At 39.8% G+C, this 24,911-nt stretch overlaps 1 protein-coding gene across 6 annotated transcripts in view; it reads right to left on the reverse strand.

Annotated features, from left to right (window-relative positions):
- Nucleotides 1–265: 265 nt before the first annotated feature.
- The window catches only part of SYT1 (synaptotagmin 1), a 338,128-nt gene continuing 313,482 nt past the window's right edge, over nt 266–24,911 (reverse strand). For all 6 annotated transcript variants that reach the window (XM_032105808.1, XM_032105809.1, XM_032105807.1 and 3 more), the window contains 2 exons: nt 7,646–7,779; nt 266–3,398 (listed from right to left, as the gene is read on the reverse strand). In XM_032105808.1, the coding sequence (XP_031961699.1) occupies nt 3,192–3,398; nt 7,646–7,779 (341 nt within the window). In that variant the 3' untranslated portion in view covers nt 266–3,191. The remainder of the gene's footprint in view (nt 3,399–7,645; nt 7,780–24,911) is intronic.

Raw genomic sequence — 24,911 nt, forward strand, 5'->3', positions numbered from 1 at the left:
TTTGATAGAGGATGATGGTTTTCGAGGCAAATAATCAGGCTCCTGGGTAAACAAGGTAATAGTGCTTCATCTGCAATAGAAGTGCAGAATTCATCTACTGGAGCGCTGCTGGCTGCGACTTCTTACTGATGAAAGCAGCTTTTCACAGCCCCTCGAAACGTGCTGTGCTCTGTCACTTGTGACACTTCAAAATATGTGATTGTGTGAAAGTCCTGGAGTGAAATGTCTTTTCAAAATTTTAGATCAAAAGAGAAATGCCAGAACATCAACAGGAAATAAAACATTTTTATTGAATATCTGTGTAATATGTATGTTATTTTAACGACAATTGGAAAACTCTACTGTGGGAAGTCACTACACAAAGTGAAACAAAATATAAACCACCTCATCAAAAATGAAGGTAAAATACGGCTAAAGTTGTCAGCTCGCGGGCCACGAGTGATATGGCAGGATAAAACACCCCAAACATTTCTACAAGATACAGAGAAAACCCACACAGAGAAACACTCAAGCAGGCAGTAAATATACACAAAGGCAACTAGGATCTTTCTACAGCATCAGATTCTAATACTTCACACAGCTTTGTCAGAAAGGTACATGTGGCTTCTTTGAGGATGAGAAATGTCATCTTGGTCACATGGCAGGTTCAGTCTTTGAGAATCATTGTACCTTACAAACCAGTTCTAGGGTGACGTTCAGTCTGGCAGTGTAGGAAGAGAAAGCATTAAGAATACCTTAACACAATGAGTCAAGTCCTGGCACTTCGAACCTGCAGCTATCCTGAATGAGTAACTGAAAGCTGGAGACCTTGAAGCTCTTAGGCTGGAAAGCTGACTGTCTACTTCTTCTCTTTGGTGGGGTTTGGTCCTTAAGGATAAGATTTTAAAATATTCCAGCTTGATGCTTTGCATGTATGTGCCTGTTTCTATCAGAAAATGTCTCGCTTGTGTTTTTTCTATGTTTCATGTAAAAATGAAAGAAAATGGATCTTGCTATTCTCACTTTTGGAGGTGGGGAGAGACACAGGCTTGTATTCTCCTCCCAGGACTTTGCTGCTGCTTTTACCCTCAAAGTACTGTAAAACAGGGGTGCTTGGCCATCCCTGCACTGACCACTGACTACTGTCACACCTCTCCCAGAAGCAGAGCCTTGAGGGAGGCTGTGGAATTTAGTTTTCAGTGCACAGCTCCCCGAATACATTCATCTTTGTTGTTTCAGTAGTTTCTCTTAGATACAGAAGATTGATAAGAACATTAATGGTTAATTCTCATGCCTCCCTCCAAAAGCAATAGCATTTCCATATTTCTAGGGTAGTTTGCATTACTGAAAATAATGAACTCTTCAAAGCATTATAAATATATTCACAGCTTGGAAAGATAAGCGAGGGGCCTCCAAGGATGGTACACGAGCTAGAAGTGATGCCCTGAATGACTTGATGAGATGGTACAGCGGAGGTGCCATGCTGGGGAGCTGTAAGATGACTCTAGGGGAAAGCAGCAGTGGGGAGGGTGGTTGGAAATGTAGAGTATTGCACAGGGCTTGACAAAATGCTGCGTGGTCAACCCATTCACTAGAGCATCCTTGTCCCCTGCATAGCTCTCCAGTTCTACATTGGTCCGTAATAACTGGAACTGCTTGTGCTATGCGTTCCTTCGGCAGTGCAGTAGAAGGGAATGGCAGTATTGTTACAATATCACTACGGAATAAATTGATTGCTATCCACTGAGAAAACTACATTTCTAAGCACACACGGCAGTCACAGTGATACACAGAGCAGTCTTTCAAGACTCTTATGGAATGACTAATAGCTTCATAATAGTGCCATTTACTACATAGTAACATTTAAAACATTTAAAAACTCCTCCTGAAACGAGCATCTAGTATACAGAAGAGGTTGCTTCAGTTTTCTAGAACTTGTTCTTTGTTTTCACTTTTTTTTTAAAGGACAAATTAAAACTTAAGTATAAATAGTATATAAAAGGTCACTAGCTGTTCTCTTTTGGCTTACTTTGAAGTGCATTTAGAACTATGGCTAAATTTTGTCATCTTCTGATGGGATTACAATACCGTCTGTTTACCATGAAACTATTTTGTATAATAAACTCACACGGCTGTGTCTAAAAAATATTCTGCATTCCTTCTAATCTGAGTTAGTATCATAAAATATTTTGTTACAAAGTCTAATGTGCAAACTCATTATAATGTGAAATCATGAATGGAATTCACAGTATGCAAATTTTGTATAAAGGTGATAATGGAGAGCTACTCTTGTTTTCATGGCAGCATTTTACTACTGCTGCATCTCCCTCTTCCCCCTCCCTGCACAACTTCTGCAGTGGTCTGTCTTTGTATGTTAGATGAAAGTGTTGCCTCCTATGGAACTGCTTCCTCAACTTTCAGTCTAAAGCCATTTCAGTCTGTTATGCGTTTGCTTTGGAATATATACAAAAAAATTATATCCTGGCTTCTGGCTACATCTCCATGAGGTCAGCCATGGAACTGCTCAAATCATGCTAAGTTGCCTGTGAAAGAAGTCTACCCAATTGGATTTGCCCCTCCAAGATTCACTGTGGACGTGAAGTGTGTTATTAGTATGGTCCAGTTGAAAGCTCAGATTTAAGTTGTCCTTTAAGATGTCAGTGTAACACTACTAGTGCCTTACAAGTTGGATATTTTTTTTTCTGGAATGCAGACGATACAATAGTTACCCTATAATATAGTATCAGCTCTCCTATATCTCAGTCAATTTACATAATTTAAAATAGAACATCTTATTAAAAACATCTAGATATACACAGATTAGGAAACGCTTACAACATACAAATACACAAACTAGAAATAAATTCTCAGCATACTGGTGTATATATACAACTGTGTGATACAATAAATAATTTCTGTCATGCTCTATCTACACATCATATTGCTTAAAAGAAGAGTAGTTCTGGGGCGGGCAGTGGTGAAATGAAGCGCCTTTAAAAGGCTCTCTACATTTAAATTTGTGCAAATTAAAATGGGAATTTAAAAGTACAACTGATCTGTGTCAGGAACACATGGCTGGAAATGAAAGGACCCATATTACTGAGGTATTTACAGATACTGGCTAAAGAGCACTATGTGGGCAAATGCAGAAAGGCTTCTTCATCTTCTTCTTTTTCTTCTTCATAATTTAATTTATTTTAATTTAATTTAATTTACTTCTTGACTGCCAGCATGGCATCTACCTCCTCCTCAGGCTGTAGGGTGTGCCACTGTGCAATGGGCCGCCGGGGGTTGGCCAGCATGTCTGACCAGTGCCGCAGCTCCGCGCCGGTGCTGTTGTAGCCCACAAAGACTTTCCCGATGGCATCGTTCTTGCCAATCTTGTCATAGTCCAAAACAGTCACAACAATTTGCACTTTCTGTAATGAGACAGAGAAAGAGCAGTGAACGTGACAGTAAGGGGAAGGTTGGCAGGGATGAATGTGAGGACAGCCAGCCATGGAGAAGTCATGAAGGGGGAAGTGTGTGACAGCTGGAGTAGATTTCCCTAATGAGAAGCAAATTCAAACTTTTGTCTTTGCTTCTTGTGAGCCTTCCAAATAAAATTACGTTTACAACCTCCCTGTTAGCTTGAAACTTGCCCCCTTGCACTGAATAGCTGCATACGGAAATCGAGGTTGTTTTTCCTTTAACAGATTAACAACTTACAGGTAAGTTAATTCAAAACTTGTGTAATTTTACACCCTTATTATTTAAGTAAATAAGTTAGAGACATTTCTGAACTTTAGCTGTTACGTTTGCAATGCTGTACTCTATTCTGTTAGTTGCTTTTCTACTTCTGAACATCTCTTACCCAGCCATCCAGCATGCTAGTCAGGTATTTTCAGACACATTCAGAAGATAGCCTTTATGGTTATTATATACATACACACAAACACATGTGTTCTCATCTCTGTGCATGTGTGTGTGCACTTGTGCAGACATACAAGCATGTGTGTATACTGTGTATATTCTGTGTATTTATAGGGAGGTCTAGAAAACAGGCTGGCTGCTTAAGGGGGTTGGAACGGATGTATAAACCCCCACTGTCTCAGGGCTCTGACACACTGGCACTGCCTATGACTGAGCTGATGCTGGAGTGCCAGTTCTGTAGGAATGGTGACCTCTGGCAAACAGGGTTAAACAAGTCCCACACAGTCTGTGCGAGCCCATCTGTCACAGCTCATAGACAATTTTCCATCCATTTAGGCTGGGGCACACTGGGAGGTGTTTGAGCCAGGCATTTATGTTTGTAGCTGTGTGCACATACACACAATTCCTCTCCTTTAGGTCTTTAATATTTGTCAAAGAGCATAAACAGCTATTCCTTCAGTTGAGTGGTGTTCTTTCCCAACAGCACCTAAGACTTTCACAGTCTTGGGCTGATTTTACTGAATTGTAAACACTTCTCCTTATAGAGCTTTATTGTTAAAGATGAACATACAGTTCTTTTCCTGATTCCAGTGTGAGCTTCCTGAATAGAAGAAATGCCCTGGAACACATTTTCAGAAAAATCTTCTGTTCTCTAGAATTACGTTTTTAAATTTCAAGCTTTAAATATATCTACAATCTGGACCTCTTACTAGAATAATTAATTTCAGGGCTTGTAATAGGATTATCTTTTAAAGTAGCAAGACCAGGGTCATGAGGTTTATTTTATGAAGTCCATTTTCTTACAGGATTGTACAATTCAGTGAGCCACAGAAGGAGATGATTCCAACAGGCACTAAAGTATTTATATAATTGTTAATGACAAAAGTATGCATCAAACTCAAGGTTTTCCCTCCACAGAGCACTCATGATAAAAGGCAATAACCCAAAGCAAGTATTTCTAGGTGCCAGAATTATGTTTCAGTGTTGCTGTTTGCAATACACTCACTTTTAATGGTACCTCCCCAAATGAACACTTATGTTTTAGATGCATGGTACAATCACAGATATAAAAAGTAAGCATGAGACTATTTTTTTGAGCTACAAAAAAAAGCTTGCCTGCTGTACCTAGAAGCTTGGGGGTTAGTTATTACTGGATTTTTAAAAAAATGTTAATCGTAAGATAAAAATGAGCACTGTAAATAAAAGACCCTTTTCCTTGCTCTATAAAGATGTAAGAACAGCCAGCTCAGATGATTAACTTGGAGATGATTCTCCCCTTGTGAACTCTGGACTAAACCTACAGAGAAATGTGAGTATCTCTTTGCCTTTGTACTGCATATTAAAGGAGTAACTGCATGGCAAAACCCAAGAGGTGTTAGTAGAAAGCACTGCCTCTCCTAATAAACACTTGTATTAGCAGTTTCCACGGTGTGATTAAGCCCTTTGGACTGAAAGGGCCTGAAGGCACCGCTGCCTACATAGGCAGTCTCTTTTGCATGTGGCAAAACACGTGCCTGATCTGCCCGTAGCAACAGGATTTGACTTCTCAGTGGTGTTCTCCCATTACCCTTGAAGACATCACTTTCTTTCCCTTAAGAGCCAAAACCCAATCACTCTAAAATTGTTGAAAATGTTAATGTTTGGCTCCTTTAAAATTACACAGATGTACTGCCATTGACCTGCTTTCCTTCCATGACCTCTCTTCATTCTCCAACAATCAAAAAACTTGTATAACCATTAGTTTTTGACTGTGAAAGTTTGTTTAATGACTTTTATAGGAATTGCACAAAAGTCACAGTGATTCCTACCATATGAAGTCTAAATACCATTTAAAATATGTTTTTCTAATGATGAAATCACTTCAGTATCCATGATGAAGTAACTTCTAAACATAGTCTTTTATAACTAACTCAAAATACTTTGGCAAATGACCAAAGTCCATAATTGCAGATTTAAAATCGGGGCAATACAGTCAAGTAGATAGCTAAAAAGTCATTCAACAAACTTATCAAAAAAAAAAAAAAGGCAAAAATTTAAACACCTAAACCACAATACTTTCTAAATAAAGTATATCCACCCCAAAAAATGACTTGGGATTAGAAGGCAAAATGATCAAGTACCAAGAATGCCCCTAACCATGCCAAAGCTTTGATAGGGTAATTTGGAGGTAGCCATTCCAGCTCTTCAATCCTGTCCCTATTTGGAAATCAAGACATTCATTCCCTAAACTGCCACTTGATTTGATTCATCTTTTTTTGCCTCTGGGTCTTTGATCCTTGTTATGAGATCTTTCACAACCACACACCAGCTTTCATTAAAATCAAGGGAAATTAGCCCCCACTAGATTTCCCACTTTTTGATTCCTAGAGTCCACAGATACCTGTACATGCAGTAGAAATTCTAAATTGACTAGTCATGCATCCAAGTCACTGTTCCCATGCTTCACCTTGTCTAGTTTTATTATCTTTGTTAGTACCAAGTCAATAAAATGCAAGCACACAGTTTTACTTGAAAGATAGGCCTTGGCTCCTGGGCTTCTCTCCAGCCCAACTGCTATCCAAATCCAAGATACAGAATGTGAAAACCATGTGTACCATGCTCTCACCTAATCAAGAGGGGGCTCCAAGCAAAGAGTTTTGTCCAAGCAATTTAAACCCATTAAAACTTTTCAACTACAAGTTTAAAAGCATGGCACCTAACTTATGCCATGACCTCTCTTAAAATTCACAAAAGGATGTATTCCCAGGCATTTTAAATTATGGTCATTTATATTGGGAGGCCTCTCCAAGGACACTTTCCCCACTCAGCTCCACCCAGAAAAGCTGTTGTATTGCTTAACATCTCCACAGTCCAGGGGCTCCATGGCCAGGTGAGAAGCCAGCATGCAGTTCTTTTCCCACATGGCTCCTGAGATGGTTAAAAAAAGCTTCTCTCTTGAGATAAAAGACTAGTTAACATCAAAAAAAGTTAATTCTCTCTCATGAGAGATTATTTGCCTCTCAGTAGCTCAAAGACAGGCAACTGAGTCCCTGAAAAAAATTACACGATGCTTTGTCCTGGTATTTCCCACTGCTAATGTAGGTGATTTTCATCTCACTGTGCTGATTTCTGAGGCCCTTAATTTTAGGTACTGAACTCTGGGAGTACCATCTGGACAACTACTGGGGCTCTCCTGAGGTGCTAAGAGAACAGGTACTGCAGTACTGACTGCCAAGATTCTCAAATGTCTTTTTCCAAGGGATGTAGGAATGACTGAAGAAATTTTCACAGTGTAGTGAGTAACTGAAAAAAAGCTGTGTATGAATTAGGTGTTTTACTTAAGAGGGGTGCTGCAGTGCTTTCATAAACAGGGCAAATAAATGCATAAGGAACACAAATTTAACTGATAATGCCAATTTATTATTTCAAATAATTTAGGGAAAAATGCTACATATGGCTTTTCTTTTATCCCTATACCTTTTTGCTGGCACATTCCTTTGCTATCTCCCTGTGGATTTTTTTTCCCCCCAAATCCATTTCTGTTAACAGAAAATGTCAGTTATCCATTTCTCACTGATGAATCAAAGCTTCATAAGTACTTCACATTTTATCATTTCCCTCTTGAAGCAGTAACACTCATCTAATGTAGCACAGGGCTGGCACCTAGGTGCTAATGAAGGCACGCACATGTGATAATTAACAAGATTCCTGTTAAATATTTATAAGGGCTGAGAAATGGAATGCAGAGGGAAGACAAAACACTGTTTGACATTACCTGAATTTGCTCAAATGGTACTTCAAAGCTGAAAGACTCATTGTAGTAGGGATTCAGAGTGTTCTTTTTAATTGTAGTCTTTTTCTTCTTCAGCCTCTTGCCATTCTGCATCAGATGGATCTTCACATAGGGATCTAAGCATTGAGGAGAAGAGGTAGAGCTAAGAAGGAGAGTTCAGTGTATTTTCTACAAATTTTTAATCCCATACATGTAAGAGTAGATTAAAAAAAAAAAAAAAGACAACATCTACAGCTTGTATTTAAAAAAATTCTTAATTTCTATTACAGAAAAACTCCTCTACAATTGTGAAGTATTCCTGATGGAAAAAGGTACAAAGTATTTATTGCATCATCTCCTTAACATCATGAAGGCAGAGTAAATTCCACCTAACTTTGTTCCACAGCTCATTAACCATTGTGCAAGCATTTCTTAGCAATGGTTAGTGGGGTGGTTTTCCCAAGACCAGTGAGTGCTGCCAAATGCACACAGCAGGTACAGGGCTAGCGTGGCTGGATGCTGTGCAACCACCTGGCAACTACACCCATCACTCCAGGGGCAGGTGCTGCACCATGGTTTTCCTGTCCTCTGACCTCCCTGGTGAGCTGTGGCTGACAGGGTCCAGCAGGGTCCAGAGCTGTCTGGCAGGAAAGGACTCTGGCCCCTTCAACAGCAGCCCTCTGCCTTAGTGCTGCAAGCAGCCAGAGTCCAGTGGGGGCCACAGTGCTGGTATAAATTACAGATTGGCTTTGCCTCTCTCTGTTGAATTCTCATTGTCATTTCACACAACTCCTGGTCTGAGGTAACAGAACTCATTTGGTACCTAATCAGGCATTCCTTGCACAAGCAAAACTTTCCTGGACATTACAGTGCTGATGAGCTATCTTGGTGATGACACTTTCAATGGAAGTTTTGCCTGCTTACAAGAAGAGCACTGTGAGTCCTTAATCCATTACAAGAGCCATGATGCTGTTTGGAGACTGAACTAGCATTCTTCCATGGAAGTGGTAATTAGCAGCACCCTCACTGAGTTCAGCTATTTTTGTTTAGGCTTACTACGAAGCAACATTTGAGGCATCTCCCACTCATACTTTTTAACAACTTGTACAGTACTGTCACCAAAATTTGGGTAGGTACCTCTTTGGCTTTAGGCAGCTGAACTATGATGTAGATCAAGGCAAGCTCCCCTTGAGTGAGCTGGTAGGAGCTATATAAAATGCCTGCCAGACGTAAGTCATCTGCAGCATAAATAAGGGAGCCTGAATAATGCAAACTATCAAAGGAGAGGGCTTCCTTCTCTCCTGAGAAAAGGCTGGGGCTACAGAAGGACACATGAACACTGCACTTACTATGAGCAAACCATGCTTTACGATTCTGCAATGAAATTAATTATTAGAAGAGTAATTGCACTCTTCTACAGTCAAAATAAGTCTTTCTGTGGAAGACCTGGGTGTTCAGGACAGTTAAAGCTACTGGAATCACTTGATCACAGTCTACAGTTCCTCTGAAGGGAGCGTAATTTTGGTAGTAGATTCTTCAAGACAGTAGACAAGGGTATAAAAAGATCTAATGGCTGTGAGAAGGAAATAGAGAAATTCTAACTTAGAAATAGGCACATATTTTAGCAGTAAGACTGAAACAGCTGGAGTAGCTTCTCCAGTGGTGAACTCTGTTACAGAGGGTTAAGACTCCTTCTCCCTCAAAAGACTCAAAGTTCAAACAGAAATTAGATCTGGGTAGGTTAACGCTTCAGGCAAGATGGGAGTGTAAGGGTTCTTTGTGGCTGCACTATGTATGAATTAAGGAGTATCAAGTGAAGAGCAAAATGCTAGCAAAAAGCCAACAGAGGTCTATTTCTCTTTTAATACTGAGTTCAACATCACTGCACACAGGGTTTTGAAAATGGAAAGGAGGCGAATCAGGACTTCTTCAATATTAGTTGGTACTTGAGAAAAGCTTATCACTTTTCCCAAGGTTCCATGCAGAATGCAAAATTGTGCTAACTTCAAAATGATGGCTTAGGTATACCTAATATATACTAAGAAAGTTTAGTAGTCAATGAGTCAGTGGTAGAGTGTTAAGAAATGAGAACGAGATAAGATGCTGTAAAAATATAATTTGAGTTACTAGACTGGAAGGCTAAACAGGACAATAATACGTTATTATTAAGGGTATTAGAACGAAATAATTTATTAAAATAAATGCAGGTGATATAAGCCAATTCTTTGCTGATCTGTGCCTTTGCACAGACAATACACACAGGTTTGATGATTATTCATATGTCCTTAAGGAACTGTACAGTAGGATTTATTAAGTGATGTAGAAATATTCCTATATTTATAACAAAATCCATATTTTGGAGAAGAATATTTTCAAACTAGAAATCAATGTATGTGAATGCTTGTACATCGACGAGTACGTTTGTTTTAAATTATTTGTTTCTACTGACTCTCTCTAGTTTCTATCTCCATGCTTGTATTAGAGCAAAACCTGACCCAGACAACTCACAGCCATGGGACAACCCCTACGAGATACGTTTCTGTGGTTTCTTTTTCATGTCCTGATCGGTTTTCTTCTGTTTGTCAGTCTGGGGAGTTGAGTTAGGCTCAGTCAAATGCCAGCTGTTTAGTAGGAAAGACCCAGTGGTGCCACTGTAGTGCAGAACTGAGTGGCAGAGGTACCAAATGGAGCACAGAATGGGGTATCACATGATAATCCAATTTTCTTTCACCTGAGCGTGAAACTGTCATGCTAATCCAAATACAAATCTATCACTTAACTGAAGCCATGTTCCTTCTTTTCTTGTTTCACAAGAAAGTATTAAATAAGTTTACGCATCACAAACATTTAAAGTCAGAACAGGGCGTCCAGCTCAAGTAAGTGGATGGGCCATTAGAGATTGTGGCTGAGTTTATCCTCATTAGATGGTATATCCACTTCCTATTTTTTGAAGTATCCTGATCCTAACTAATTCACCCCTCTCCTCATTCTTCTGTGCCCCATACATGAGCCCCTCCACCACCGTACTATCTTGAGTAACATTCTCCCATGTTCTGCAACATTAACTCCCTCAACTCCCCAATGATCTGTTTGCTTGCACTCTACACAGAAAACCTGATACCTAAGCACAGACTTTCTTGTGACTTCATGAATAAATGTCTGAAAAGGACAGATTCTCTTCCACTAAATAACAGAAGCTGAACTGCTTGGAATCAACTACTGGAAGAAGGGATGATAATCAAAGAAAGCGGAGCCTCTGGGAAGTGCCAGTCTCCAGTCATTTTTGTGAGATAAAGTTTAGTGCTAATGGAAATGTTTCTCCTCTCTACTTGCAACATAACCTCAGTGCTGGCCCCATTACTCATGCTGAGTAATACTTTAACATGTAAATAGTCTCACTGAAGAACTGAGACTACTAAGGATGACAGAACTGATATTACAGCCCTGCAATGATAAATTGCCTGTTAAGTGCCTAGCCTGGTCATAAAGGGCAATGCCAATGAAAATAAATAAGCATTTCTCTTTATGTACCCTGGATAGTTATCTCATTCCAGAGTAAATATCTATCTTTAGTCAAATAGATTGCACCCCAAAATATTAATTTCTCTTAATGGGTAAACATCACTGGTTTTTTTTACCAGTTTGATTCCTTTCAAGTAAACAGGGATCTAGAACCACATTATATCCATAGATATCTCTGGATGGACCACATCCATCTATGTGGAAGAAAAGATGTTGCACCCAGATGTCCCTCTGCTGAAGGAGACAGAATAGCTTTGTGTCTCTTGCTTAATAATTCATTTTAACAAGTGTGTGGGATTAAATAAAATTGTGCTATTTATTCCCTCATTAATGGTCTACCCAGGAATGCTAAAAAGATGTACAATTCACAACTAAGTGTGCATTGTGGATTTTACAATAATGTCTCAACGGAAGCTGGATGAACTGCTTTTAAAGTGTGGGGGGACCAGCTGACACGTTCTGTTTTCCTGAAGTTTGCAGTCAGATGCCAATATGTTACTTAAGAAGTAATCGACATGGTATGTAATATCAAGGCTTCTACAGCAATCTGGACCATGAGGCACATATATATACACGTAACTGGAACCCTCTTAAAATAATGACTAGTTACAGACATACTGTAGACAAGATGCACTTAGTTGTTAAAGAGATTTTACAAAAGCAAACTTTAAAAGGAAAAAATACTACAACTAAAAGAAGAATATTGTGGCAAAAAGACAGTATGTCAGGAAAAGGTAGAACTTGAGAATGACTGTTTTTCAAGATGAAAAATGTTAGAGGGGTAAGTAGCTAATGAAAAATCATTTTCCACATAGGTAGGAGAGAATTCAGCACACAAATTTCAATTTGTATGGATCTTCAGGAAAAAAAGCATCAACAACATATTCAGCTTGGGATGGTTTTACTACAATGGTTTATTCTGAATGCAAACAGAAGGACAGTGCCGATCCTTTTAAAAATAAAATCAAGGCTTCTGTAATCTAATCAAAATATGAAAAGTAAAGCACCTAGAAGTTGATAAATTTGAAAAATGCCACAGGGATAACACTAGAATTGATTGGGTGTGCAGTACAGTCCCAAAGCTGTGGGCAGGGGAAGCATAATTGTTTAAAGAAAAAAATCCCATGCAGGTCTGTGCAGTAGGATCGCAGAAAACCCTCTACAAGCCTTGAGAAAGCATAACGTGATTAACAGGAAAAAACGGAACCAGAACAAACTAGTCATAGATACAGCTGAATAGTTTCATATGACAAAACATTGTATAAGATGTTCTCAACTAAAATGTAGAAATGGAGAAGAAACACAGTGCCAGAACTGCCTCCAGCTGTATTTTTGTCTTCAAAATGTTCAGGACAACTGGGTGCTCATTAGCACGTGTTTTTTCCCATCAGAAGAAAATTTATGCGCAACCATGCCAAAGCTCAACATCATTGATATTTAGAGGAAAAGTGTCAGCAGACAGTGGAGTTTCCATTCCAGGAAGCAGAATGAATTCCTGAAGAGCTTGGAAATTGATTCAAGAGGTAAAGAAAATGAGGTTTGGAAATGCAGCTTTACAAAGAGCTGTGCAAATGCAGTTAGGACAGGGGTGACTTGCAGGGTGCATTGGTAGTTCCAGGCTAAAGAGCCACTCTCATCCTGCAACACAGCGGGGTGGAAAGCCAAGGAAAGACCAAGCCAGGGGCTTAGACCAGAGCTGAAGCAGGGTTGGATTCAATACTGCACCCTTAGCCTGTCCCCCTTCTGTGCCAACAGGCTTCAGGTGAAGTTCTCTCGGCAGGCAGTGGGGAGAACAGCCATTTAATACAGCAAACAACTTCATTTTCTATAGAGACTGTACCTGAGATGGAGGCTGGCAGCAACACCTGCGTGCCTTTGGAGAGAAACAGCAGCACAGGCCAGAGTTGGGCTATGGAAAGCAGCAGGGCTCCAAGAGCAAAGCGAAACAGGAACAACTTTGCTGGGAGTTCCCACAGATTTGCTGATTTTTCCCAAGAATCATGGGACATGCTCCCTCTGTGGGCATAGAAACCCTTCCTCCCAAGGGAGAGGGACAATTCACACGATGCCTGTGGCATCCAGGCCATGGATAATTTCCCCCGATTTTTTTCTTCTGTATATTCGTGTTTGGATGAGAGAGGATAAAAAAAAGTCTCTGAAGTAATGAGTTTAGAGTGGTACTCTGCCTGGATTTTCTGAGCTAGTATTTTTTCAGGTGAATGGAAAGCTTTGAATGGGAAGGAAAGCCAGAGGGGGGAAAAAACAATATATGGTACAATGACTAAGAAGAAGCACAAGTACCTTCTAAACTGCATAAAAATTATAGTTTATATTCACTGACACAAGCTGTTGGGCCTTCTACCTTCCTCCACAAATGAGCAAATTAAAGTTAGGACATTATTTTTAAGGAGCAGCTGATGTCCCAAGAGAAATACTGGAAAACATTCTCAAATTGGAAACAATCCTCTTGGGATAAACTATATGGTTTGCAAGGTTTTTTTTAATCAGATTTCCTGAAAAACAGGACTTACTTTCTTTTTAAAGTTGATTAGCTACATAATGTCCAATCCTCAGCTAATGCTGATATTTTGGTACTCTCATCACACTTTCCATAACCCCATGAGGCTGGCTGCAGATTACTTGATTTTATGGGCCAAGTCTGTGTAGCCAGTACTTGAGAGAGAGGTGAGTACCAAAAAGTATTTGCTTTAGGTTCCTGTGCAGAGTCTATGCCAGTCCTGACCCCAGCAAATCACATTTTAAAATTCCTTTTACTAAGGAGGCTGAGGATTGAGGGGTGGAGACGCTCCCAACACCACCCAGTAGGCCATGAATGGAGTTGAGAAGTTGTAAATAGTCCAGATGGGCCATGACAGCTGCGAACAGTTTAACCCTAAAAAACTTGTATCACACTTGCCAGTGTCTGTCTATGCCATGGAGGGATGCTCCAGAGCCAGTGCACACACACAAATCATATTATATATCGCAGTGCAACAGGTTAGATGACTTTGGATTACATACTTCCACCAGCATCTTTAAAAGAAGATACTGTAAGACTGGGTAATTTATAAATGAAAACATTTGCAATTTTATACTCAATAATATTAGACAGATTCTCATAGGAATAATGGAGTCCAGGAATCCATTTACAGTGGGAAAGAAGGGGTTGGTACTTAAAGAAGCAACAACAGCCTGCCTAGAATGAAAAGAGTTAAATGGAGAGTGTAGCAAGGCAGTCTCAAAATACCAACTCTTCACTGGTGCGCAGTTATACGAACATCAAGTTACTACTGAAATGCTGAATTCAGAGAACCAGGGAGCTTTGGGAAGAAGGAGGTGCTGTAAAACCAACAATTCCCTCACCCAAGAATCCCAAACTGAGGTTGCTGAACATGTAGAGCTGACAGTGGAAACATAAATGTTCTCAGTGGTCTAAGGGCTATTCAGCCAGCTCTTGAGTCTGCAATTCCACCCACAGTGCTTCCAACTGGAACATAACAACAAATGTTACAGTGCCAGATGGGGAAAGTAGCAGAAAACTTAAAAAAAAAAAAAAAAAGAAGAAGCCTGAGCTTATGATTAAGTTTACTGCCAGAGCAAGGACAGCTGATCTGTCTGTTGCATCCAAGGGGTTCATTTCAGCAGAGTTACACACAGGCAAAACAAATAGTTTTATAAAGCGCAAGTGTGGGTTGAACCAACAGGAAAATGCACCTTGAGTTCTGTCTGTGGGTAAACACAGAGTACTTTTGTGGAAAAGCAAAGCTACTCAGCCAAGCACCTTGTAAAAGTGATTACATGGAAACTACATGCATCAAAGCAGTAAACCTTGTTCCCCTGTATTTGCACTGAAAGGGAACTGACTGCTCATGAAGCTTGAATGTATCGAGGCGGGGAGAGACAGCATGGCATTGTAAAATTTTAACATACTGGAGAAGGGCACCTGCAATCTCCGATAGTAATAAATAAAGAAATAAAAGTGCATATTGCAATACCATGCCTGTATACAAACAGAAAGAATACAATAGCAATACGATGGAGGATTTATATCAAATAGTGGGAAGGTATTAATTCGAGCTGCTGATATAGGCAGACTCTCCAGGACAGGAATCCAGATTGAAACCAGAGCAAACTGGCGATACCTCAGGCAGCAAATTCCAGCAGACTGCTGAGTTGGAATTTAGGTAATGCCTTTTGATGATGCAGAGAAAAAGAAATGAAATTTTTATTTATTAAATTGATGGCAGTGAAAATACCAGGAGATAATACATAGAGGCTTAGAGAGATTCAAAAGACTGTCCTCAAGCAAACAGGGGAGGAGGGAAGGGGGAATACACATGGCCTGAGGAATAACAACAGCCAGAAGAGTGAAGAGAGAATCAGAAGTATAGATTACAGAACACCCCAAACAAACCAAGTTAAAAAGCAGTTCTTGTGGGATGTCTTAGCTGAAAACAATAGGAGCTTGGGTATGTAATGATGTTCTGCACTGGACTGTCAGTGAGTGCCTTGAAACCCTCCAGAGCTGGGCTGGTTTGGGGACAGAGTTGGCCCATGTCACTGAGGCATATACTCCTGAGTGGAGGCCACAATCCAAACACCAGGTGGAAAAAGTGAGTACCCTGGGAGCACTGGGTGGCAAAGGCTGGGGTTTGGAAGGGCAGACACTGGGGTGGAGAGCTGCCTCAATACATCTGCATAAAGTGTGATGGACAGGAATTACACTTCAAGTCTCCACTGTTTTCCTAGAGCTGTGCCAGCTTAGGGGTTGTTTTTGTTTATTTATTTTATTTTAGAAAATTAAGCAATTAAACACAGGCTTTTGCTCTCTACCTGCCTTTTTCTGATAGCCAAGAGGTTAAACTGCTTATTGCTGATTTAGGATATGTTCTTCAAAGCTCTCCACGTGCTGATAGAATCCGAATCTACATTTCCCACCTCTTGAGAGAGCAAGATAAGGCTGTAAGATATACAAAACAGGTTCTCAGTCTGCTCTGGTGAGTGCTCCTTTCAATTACTCAGTGAAGGTTTTAGAAGTTTTAGTGAAGGGTTAGAAGGCTGGTGCCAGGTCCAAGTTCACTGAGTGCCCTTGTTCACCTTGCCTATGTGATCATCACCTTTGACCATCTGCTCTTGTGGTTATTTACTGCATAAAGCTATTTGACTAAATCCTGGGATGATGGTGGAGAAGCATCGGCTTTAGGAATCCCAGCAGGTGATGCTGCTGAATGGTGGTGTGAACATCAAGATCTTAGAGGACTTGAATGAAAGAACCTGGGGGACTGAAAAAAGCTTTGGTTAGTCAAGAATTTCTATTGGCATGACAATATTTCTCTGTGCTTCCAGGCTTAAATAGCTAGGAAGGAAAATCAGTATACCATATAGAGACGGGGGTGACGACAGACACCCAAAAAAACCTGGAAGAAAGCAAAAAAGTCAAACTAAACCATGTAGTGAAAGGCTGGACCAATAGAAAGAACTGACTGAAAGGAAGTAATGCCAGTCAGAAAGAACTATACCCATTAAAAAAAAAAAAATTATCATGGTAGAGCGATGAGACACCTTTACTTAGGACAAATGTTATGGAGACTTAGCATGGTAGGGAGCAACCTTCCTTGTCCATTTTTCTGCTCTGAAAATGTTTTAGGTTTTTTTTCTTTCATGAAGTTCTGATTGATAATAACTAAAACTCCTGGTTTTAGTTATTTCCCCGCTCCCAAAACCCCACCCATCACAAAGACCCCAAACCCAAGAGCTGTGAGGTAAAATAAATCCTAATCTCAAACTGCACTGAGAACAGATAGGCATTCAAGTATTACTGGGTAGTAAAGAAAACCACATCTGAGTGAGTGTCAGTATTCACTCCAAGGAATTCTTTAACCCTGAAACACAGAGAAAGTCTATTAAAAACAAAAATTGGCCTAACTAGGGCATTAGCAATTTACTGTAGCAAGAATATACGTTTTGTAGTCTCAACTCTCCGCGTCAACATTGCCAGAGAAAGGTTTTATTGCTTCACTGCATGCCAGCATGGCACTACTGTGTTTGATTGTCTTTACATGGAAAAAAGTGAATATACCCTGTTTAGGGGTAATCTGTGTACTCTTCCACAGAGGGTTAGAATCAACACACTCAAAACCAGGCAAAGTCAGTTATAAAGGCTGTCTCAGATCAAAACCACTGAACTATCATGTTATTTACACATGAAAATTTTCTTCAAATGCAGCAAACCCAGTTACGTCCCTGTATTCCATCCATACCCTCACACTCCAAAATAACGTTAGGTGAGTTGGGAGGAGAAGCAGAGGACAGAAAAAACAGAGAAGCAAAGCAGCAGGGAGTTTTATCAAGGTATGATCGAAAGGGTAGGAAACACCCAATTACCTTAGCTTGTACAAATGAGTCACCAGAAAAATGCAAGCCAATAAACCACAAAATAATTCTGATGCTTTTAACAAAAACCTAGTGCTGCCACTTTATAAACTGCTTCTATCATCCACGTAAGCTTTCAGTCCCAGATAATGTGAAGAACGTTTTTTTTTTTATTCTGATAATTAAACTAGAAATAGCACAGAGCTAATACTGCAGGAATGCTGCAGTAAAGAAGGCACAGAAAAAATAGTTTTACAACATCAGTGTCTACCAGGTAAAGCAGCCTGATCTGAACTCTTCACAGCTGAGAAACCAACCCTAATTGTGCTTTATCAAGATTGATATTTATTTTAAGAGCATATCAAGACTTTCAAACTACATTTCATTTATCAGTGGCTGCACGTATAAAAGGATTCTATCAGCATCCAGTTCTCTGTCTCAATTTAAAATAATACTCAGTACTTTTTCTACCTGCGAAGTTTATATAAATCTTAGTTCTCATTTTGTTTTCATTATTTTTCTGTTGGATTTGAGCTTCAAGGAAAAAACCATAAATGGAAGGAAGAAGATACATAATTGTAGTCTTGCTTTTAGCCTACAAAATATGCATTCAGAATTACTTGCAGAAAATACTCAACAGCTCTCTTTCCCCTCCTATCCCTGCCTCCCAACATATCCAGTGTCTGTTAAGCAGGATTTTCAGAATTCATATAGGCTATTTGTGGCACCTAATTTTAGCATGACTTAGAGGATCAAACTGTTTATTGCCTCAACACACAGACCACCCATCCCATATAGGAAACCTAAGGCAGCCCACGATACAGTTAGTTTTTTGAACTTCTTTAAACACAGAGGCCACAAGAAACCTTTCCCTATTCCCTGCTCAGAGCCACAGCTAAGGACAAGCTTAGCTGAGGGCTTCCTGGCAGTGAGAAGACTCCTGGAACACTGCAAGGCAAGAGCTGCACCTGCTCCGAGAGTGGAAAGGGCTCTTCTCGATGATGTTTCCCAATATTGTTGGGAAAACCGGTTTTGTTTGGGATTAAATTTAACCACAGTAAGGAAAAAGAGATCAAAATCAGATTTTATTGGGATGGACAATATCTTCATCTCAATCCCACCATGAGAAATTACAAGGGTAGGTTAAATTTATCAGCAATTTCAACTGAGTTCAGCTAAATTATATCTGTTTTTCAAAAATGACAGCTGAGTGAAAACCTGTTTTTTAGAATCCCCAAACCCCCCAGGTTTTAAAAGCCTGAAGGTCAGATTTTTAACTTGAGTACTTGCAGAGGAAGGGCTGGGAGGCTGCACGCCTGCTCACATTGCTGTCGATTACACATAATGAGAAGCAGTGACCTGAAACTTAAGGCAAATTTTTACTTAGACAAGAGTAACATTGAGATTATGTTTACTGAAGAGTCAGGGAAGTGCTGAAGTCCTTGGAAGAACAAACTGTTTACTTTGTTTTTTAACTCCAGACAAGTTACAAGAAAGAACAAGATGAGTTATTTAAGAGCTAAGATTCAAGGAAAAGAACAAGCATTCAAGGCCAACAGCATCTGCATTAAGAACACTCTGCTGCTGAGAACATTAGTCCTGCTGTAAGACAAGAGGACAGGTAACTTGAAAAATGGTGCCATTAGGTGAGAGATGGAAGAATTTTTAACATGACCAAGAGCTCACGCCCCAAATTGTTTGTCAAATTGTCCCAGTCAGTTAATGGCACAAATGGATATTTGACTGACATGTTTGCCACTGACTGTACACCACTTCAGTTTAAAAGGCAGTCAAACGTGACACAATCTTTCAGAAATCCAAGGGTACATGATAGTTTTCAGCTCAGATACCTGCTACAAATTTATACAGCAGATAGCCAATTTGGTACAAAAGTGGTGGAGTGTGCTTCACTGCCAAACCAGATTGAATCTGGGCAGCTCAGCATATTTCTGCCTTCTACTCCATTGAACAAGATCTTGATGCAGTCTAGTCAATGGATCAGGATCTGTCATAAAACCAAATAACCCAGGAATCCAAAAAGCACACGTGAATTTCTGAAACCCTTTGGTTCTTCAGAATCGAAAGGAGGAGTATTTGAAAAGATAAGCCTGAGTGTTAGTAGTTACTAGATGAGGAGGAGGAGGAAGAAGGGGATGACAGAGGAGTGAAACTGGTGTTTTTATTTGGAGTCGATAGTTAGAAACCATAGTAAAGGAAAAGTGGATGACACTGCTTCCAAGCCGAGGAAGTATTCATGTATAACAGAATAGAAATAATTATAGGGAAACTAACCTTACAAACTAGTACTCTTTTCAAGCAGTGTTCACCAAATTTAGAACAGATTTTCAAAGGTATCAAGTATTTGTAGATGGGTCCATTTTCAAAGGCACCTAGCTCCTGTTAACAATCACTGGTATGAACATGAAGCAATCAATTCCCCCAGAGTTGCAGGCTTCAGCTTCCCTCTGGAGATTCCTATTGAACGTTTCTCTGCATTAGTCAGTACCTAGGTGACAACAGCCCTCTTTTTTTTTTGCTTGTGAACAGTGACAGTCAAGACAGTCACTCAGCAGCAATAAGAAATAATTTAAATTCTTTCTGTTTACTGCATATCCCACAAATGGCAATCAGCAAGCAGTGATACTTAACTTGTGGGTTTCAGAAATACAAAACACTCTCCTGTTAAAAATGAAGATCACAAACATTAAAAAGAATATACTAAGGAGAACTGAGATTTTAAGTTAAAAAAAAAAAAAGCCAGATTTAGCAAACAATAAACCTGTTTTTCTGATACTTTTAGGAGAGAGGGAGAGAAAGAGAAAGGGGGAGAATGAGGGAATGCCTCTGGTTAGCTTGCCATCAACACAAAGGAAAACAATTGGAGGGCTTAGGGAGGATTTAGCTTTAACAAATGCTTATCACAAAGTCATGTCACTGCACACTATTGTTCTGTATTTGGAATGAAATTAATTTCCAACTCCACATTAACCTTTTAGAGATCCTGCTTGGTAGAGGAATTTAATCCTTTGGATTTTGGTATGTCATCAGCAAAGGCCATTTCTAAATTTGGTGAGTTTGATAAGACTGTTACCTGAAGAACTTTTATTAAAAGGAAAAAAAAAAAAGTTTACTAGCAGTGGCTATTTCAGACCACTGAAAAGCTGAGTGTTGAATCAAATAGGCAAGAAAAACAAAATAAAATCTAGGAAATCCTAAGGTTTTTTCAGTTCTCACAATGTATTATTCCTCTGTGCTATAATGAATCCACTGATACTGTGACAGCATGCTCTCAAGTCATACACTAACATAAAAAACTTCATTGTGATGAAGTAGATCTTTTCTAAACTTCATGAAAAACAGGCCTTCTGATGTGTCCAAGAAAGACCATTCAGCTGGGTAATGGGAAACAATTTGTAGCCTTACCATAAAGTAAGGGAAACGTGGTGATTTAGATAGTAGTAAAAACAGGAATTTCAGCACATGTGGGGAAGCCCATTTTCTGATCCTTATTAGTATTAATGCAACAACTGTCTTTGTTGGCCTCTGCAGGACTCTTTCCCTGCTGCATTCCAGGAGCTGAGAGGAGCCCTCTGGAAGTCAGACAAAATCTGCTGTCGCTACCATATTAGGAATCAAACCGAGTAGCAAAAGCCTCCGGCTGAGCGGAGATAAATCAGCAGGGAACGCGCTTGCCTCCCAGCCAAATGAGTAAAGCAAAGTGATTGAGGAAACAAAGTAAATAATAATTAAAAAACAAATCCCTGGCAGTAGGAGTGACTACCTCCTTTTTACTTTTATCATGCTTCTTACTGCAGTATAGGTCCAAACAGGATTTACGTATATGAGCACACCCTGTTCCTTACATTTCTTTATTGCTGCAGAGGGAAATGATCCCAAGACACGTATCAATGATCAGCTTCAAATGTTTTTAACACATTCTTTTTGGCTGGAAAGACAGCATTTGACTGCAGTAGAGTTTAAATTGCTCTTGACATAAATTTTGGTTTACATCCAGTCTGGTCCTTCCACCAAGATTTCCCCTAATCACAGATATAGTCACTGTTCCACTTCTTGTGATCAGCCTTGTAGTCCATAGAAAATCTCAGCTGAAATACAATGTTTGCTAATGATTCAGCTCTTTGTAGAGGCAGAACAGAGGACTTGCAATTACACTTCTGCATATGTGCATGGATCTATTCTGAGCATTCCTTATTAGAGAAAATCTATAAGGTAATTAATCTATTATGGCATTGGCAAAAGGATGCAATTCCATGTAGACATGATTGAAATCCATAGATTTTGTATCTGCTGTGTGTGAATGAGGGCCAGATCTGCAGGGCATGCCAGTTCATAGCCTGTAAAAGGTGGGAAAGTCTTACTTCCATTGCATGGCATTTGGAGTCCAAACTCAGCCTGATGAACTGCCCTATGAAAAGATCTGTCTCTATTCTCTGCATGGCAGATGCTGTGAGATGGCGGATGCCCACAAGATGCAGGCACTGCAGATGCCATCCCAAGAAAGAGGAAGGACTGCTGTGCCTGTACCCACGTGCCAGCCCCACATAAAGACCGATGCGCCATATCCCCTCCTGCTCCTCAGCAGCCCACAGCACAACCATCCCACCACCTGCTCTCATGCTGCCGAAGTACGCAACCACTGCAGGTTAGGAGGCTTAACAAAATCATGGTATAGGTAAGTTCAGGTTTCTATTTTGAAATCCAAAGAAGATTTGTTCTTAGCAGGTTATTTCACAGAAAGAAAACAGTCTTAAGAGAAAGAAAACGCAATGAGATGGATACATGGTTAAGCCATTGTTAACTGGCGTTAAGCAACACCAGCATTTCAGCCTTAGTAACCTTCCACGTCACATGTGATTGCTGTCATTGGTTGGAATGGGTCAGAAACTGACACATACACACATTTTTCTTATCCTCAGCCATTAGGCTCCCATGGCAACCCTTCTCTCATTCAACCAAAATGAATGGGGTGGTCTCCCCACAGAACTTAATGCAAAGCGTTAAACAAATAGTGGCGGAAATAATATTTTGCCCATGGAAGTATTACCACCTCTTTGGAGAGGAAAGGTGGTTTCTGAAAGGTGGTAGACTAACAATAAAAAAGAAGATTGCATGTATGTCTTCTATTCATTCACGGGAAGAAAATCAGTAGGATTCTGTCAACCAGCAGGTTGTCTCAGTAAAAATAAGCAGCAGCTGAGGGAATGCAGAAATAGAACAGTACTCACGGCTTTCTACAGCTTTTGAGGCAAGAATAAAGCTGCAGCTTCCTAATTATATAGTGCTCACCCTCTAGCATATTGATTTCATTGTTATATTTTCTCCTTTCTTGGTAAGATGCTGTAGTTGAATACTGTTGTCAGCTCCCAGTGTGCTGTTTTTCTGAAAGCCTGTCTTAACTATTCAAATACCCATAAACTGTATCAACATTAGCAAATAAAAACTGTGTATAATACAGCTGAAGATGTATCATGATACCCCGTTTCACCCCCAAAATCAAAGGAAGGTAAAGCAGAAGCTCACAAGTCATGACATCAGCCAGTAGTGTAAGAACATAAATATTCACAGGGCGTCACACCAGTAAGCATTTATCACCAGTGGGAGTCTGGAAACTGGACTCTGGGGCCTGGGAAAGCCCTCTGGCTGAAGCTAAATTCAGACTGATTCACTCTGAAAGGCAATGTGGTGGCACCCAGAGGATGGAATTGGGCAACTCAGCCTACAATCACCTTGCTGCTAATTTGAGTATTTGAGTTCATTTTTCTATTATTTTTAGCTTGGAGTCAACAAGGAGGTTACATCCCATTTTCTCAGTTATGTTTGTGTCTGGTAAGAAATGCTGGTGTGCTGGACAGAAATTTAAGGGGAATAGGGAATGGTATGGTTTGAAGCCCTGTTCGCTTCCATTTCAGGTTATGGCATTTGTATCTGTGCTACTTATTGAAAGGAGACAAGCAGGGCAGAATATTTAACTGAGATCTAACTTTGAATTAAGTTCACTAGATTTTCCTTTGCAAGACAGTTACCACATATTTTGTCATAGATATTGCTCATCTATAGAGTAGTATTGTTCAATTAAGAGATGGTGCCTAAGGAGTAACACCACATTTACAGCAAAAGTTGCAGATTGCACAGAAAAACAGTGAAAAGGTATGAAAAATAGAGCTTTCATACTGCAAAAAATTTCTGTCAATCAACTTTTCCTCAAATCCAATAGAAGATAAGCTCTGAGTCTTACTGTCACACATTTGGATCTCAATTAGGTTTTCACAAAAGAATGGCTTAAAGTGCCTTTCAAGCTTTAAAATGAGCTCTCTTATATAAATTTGCCTACAACACGCTATGCAGTGCACTGCAGCATTTCAGATTTATTTTTCTTAGCATCCCTGTCATTCTAACCATAGCAAATTCCAGGCAGGGCTCTAAGCAAAACCCACAGAAGCTTTTCAAAGGCTCTTTATTTTCCTGCTTCTCCCTGAATTATCAGCACCTTTGTTTCATAAACTTTTGAACTTGCCATAAACATGTCTCGTTATGTTAAAGTACTGTCCTTCACCCAGCCCCTGACTGTGAAAATACAGTAGATTACAAAAAGAATTGACATGTACTTAAAAAACCCAAAAACCCTATAGCCCAACTTCATATGTTTTACTTTTTATAGGTAAAGAGGTGACTTTGCTAACCATTTCTAAAGGATTAAAAAGCCTGCTGTGTCATATCATATATCTCCGTTTAGTTTCTAATGCAGCCAGAGAACACAAAGGCTGAGAGAAAACCTTTTATCACTTGCAGTTATCGACTAGGCCAGAATACAGTACTAGGAACCTTAGAAACTTTTAGCTAAAACTTCTTTGCTTTGAAGAATGGCTGATCTCCTGAGTGAAGGAAAGCAGTCTACCCTCAAAAAGGTTGTTATTATTATCCAGAAACCTAACATATTTTAGGGAAAAATTGTTGGGGCCACTTTGAATGACAACCTATTTTCTACTGCATTGCCATAACAGTCCAAAAGTTTTTGGATGTTCTTAATCACCTTATACACCAGCTTTCGGAGAGTTTTAGCTGCCTTCAAAGATAAGGTCTTTTATTTTGAAAAAAGTGTATCTATCAGAAGGCAAAGGCAGTTTAAAAGAATTGTTGCTTCAATGAGAGTGAAAGTTAGTGTTTTGTCCTGAGGCTCTTCATCCAAGATGCAGCTGATCTTAATGTTAGGGTTTCCAGCAAAATGCAGGCAGAATCCTTTTGTTCTGACAGCCTCTTGTTCGTGCACCATGGCATGAGCAAACTGTAAAGTCAGATATTAAACACCAGAGTACTGCCCCAAACTAGGTGCCAAGATCTCTGCAAAGCAATCATA

This window comes from Corvus moneduloides, chromosome 4 (genome assembly GCF_009650955.1).
Source record: "Corvus moneduloides isolate bCorMon1 chromosome 4, bCorMon1.pri, whole genome shotgun sequence".
Taxonomy (NCBI): domain Eukaryota; kingdom Metazoa; phylum Chordata; class Aves; order Passeriformes; family Corvidae; genus Corvus; species Corvus moneduloides.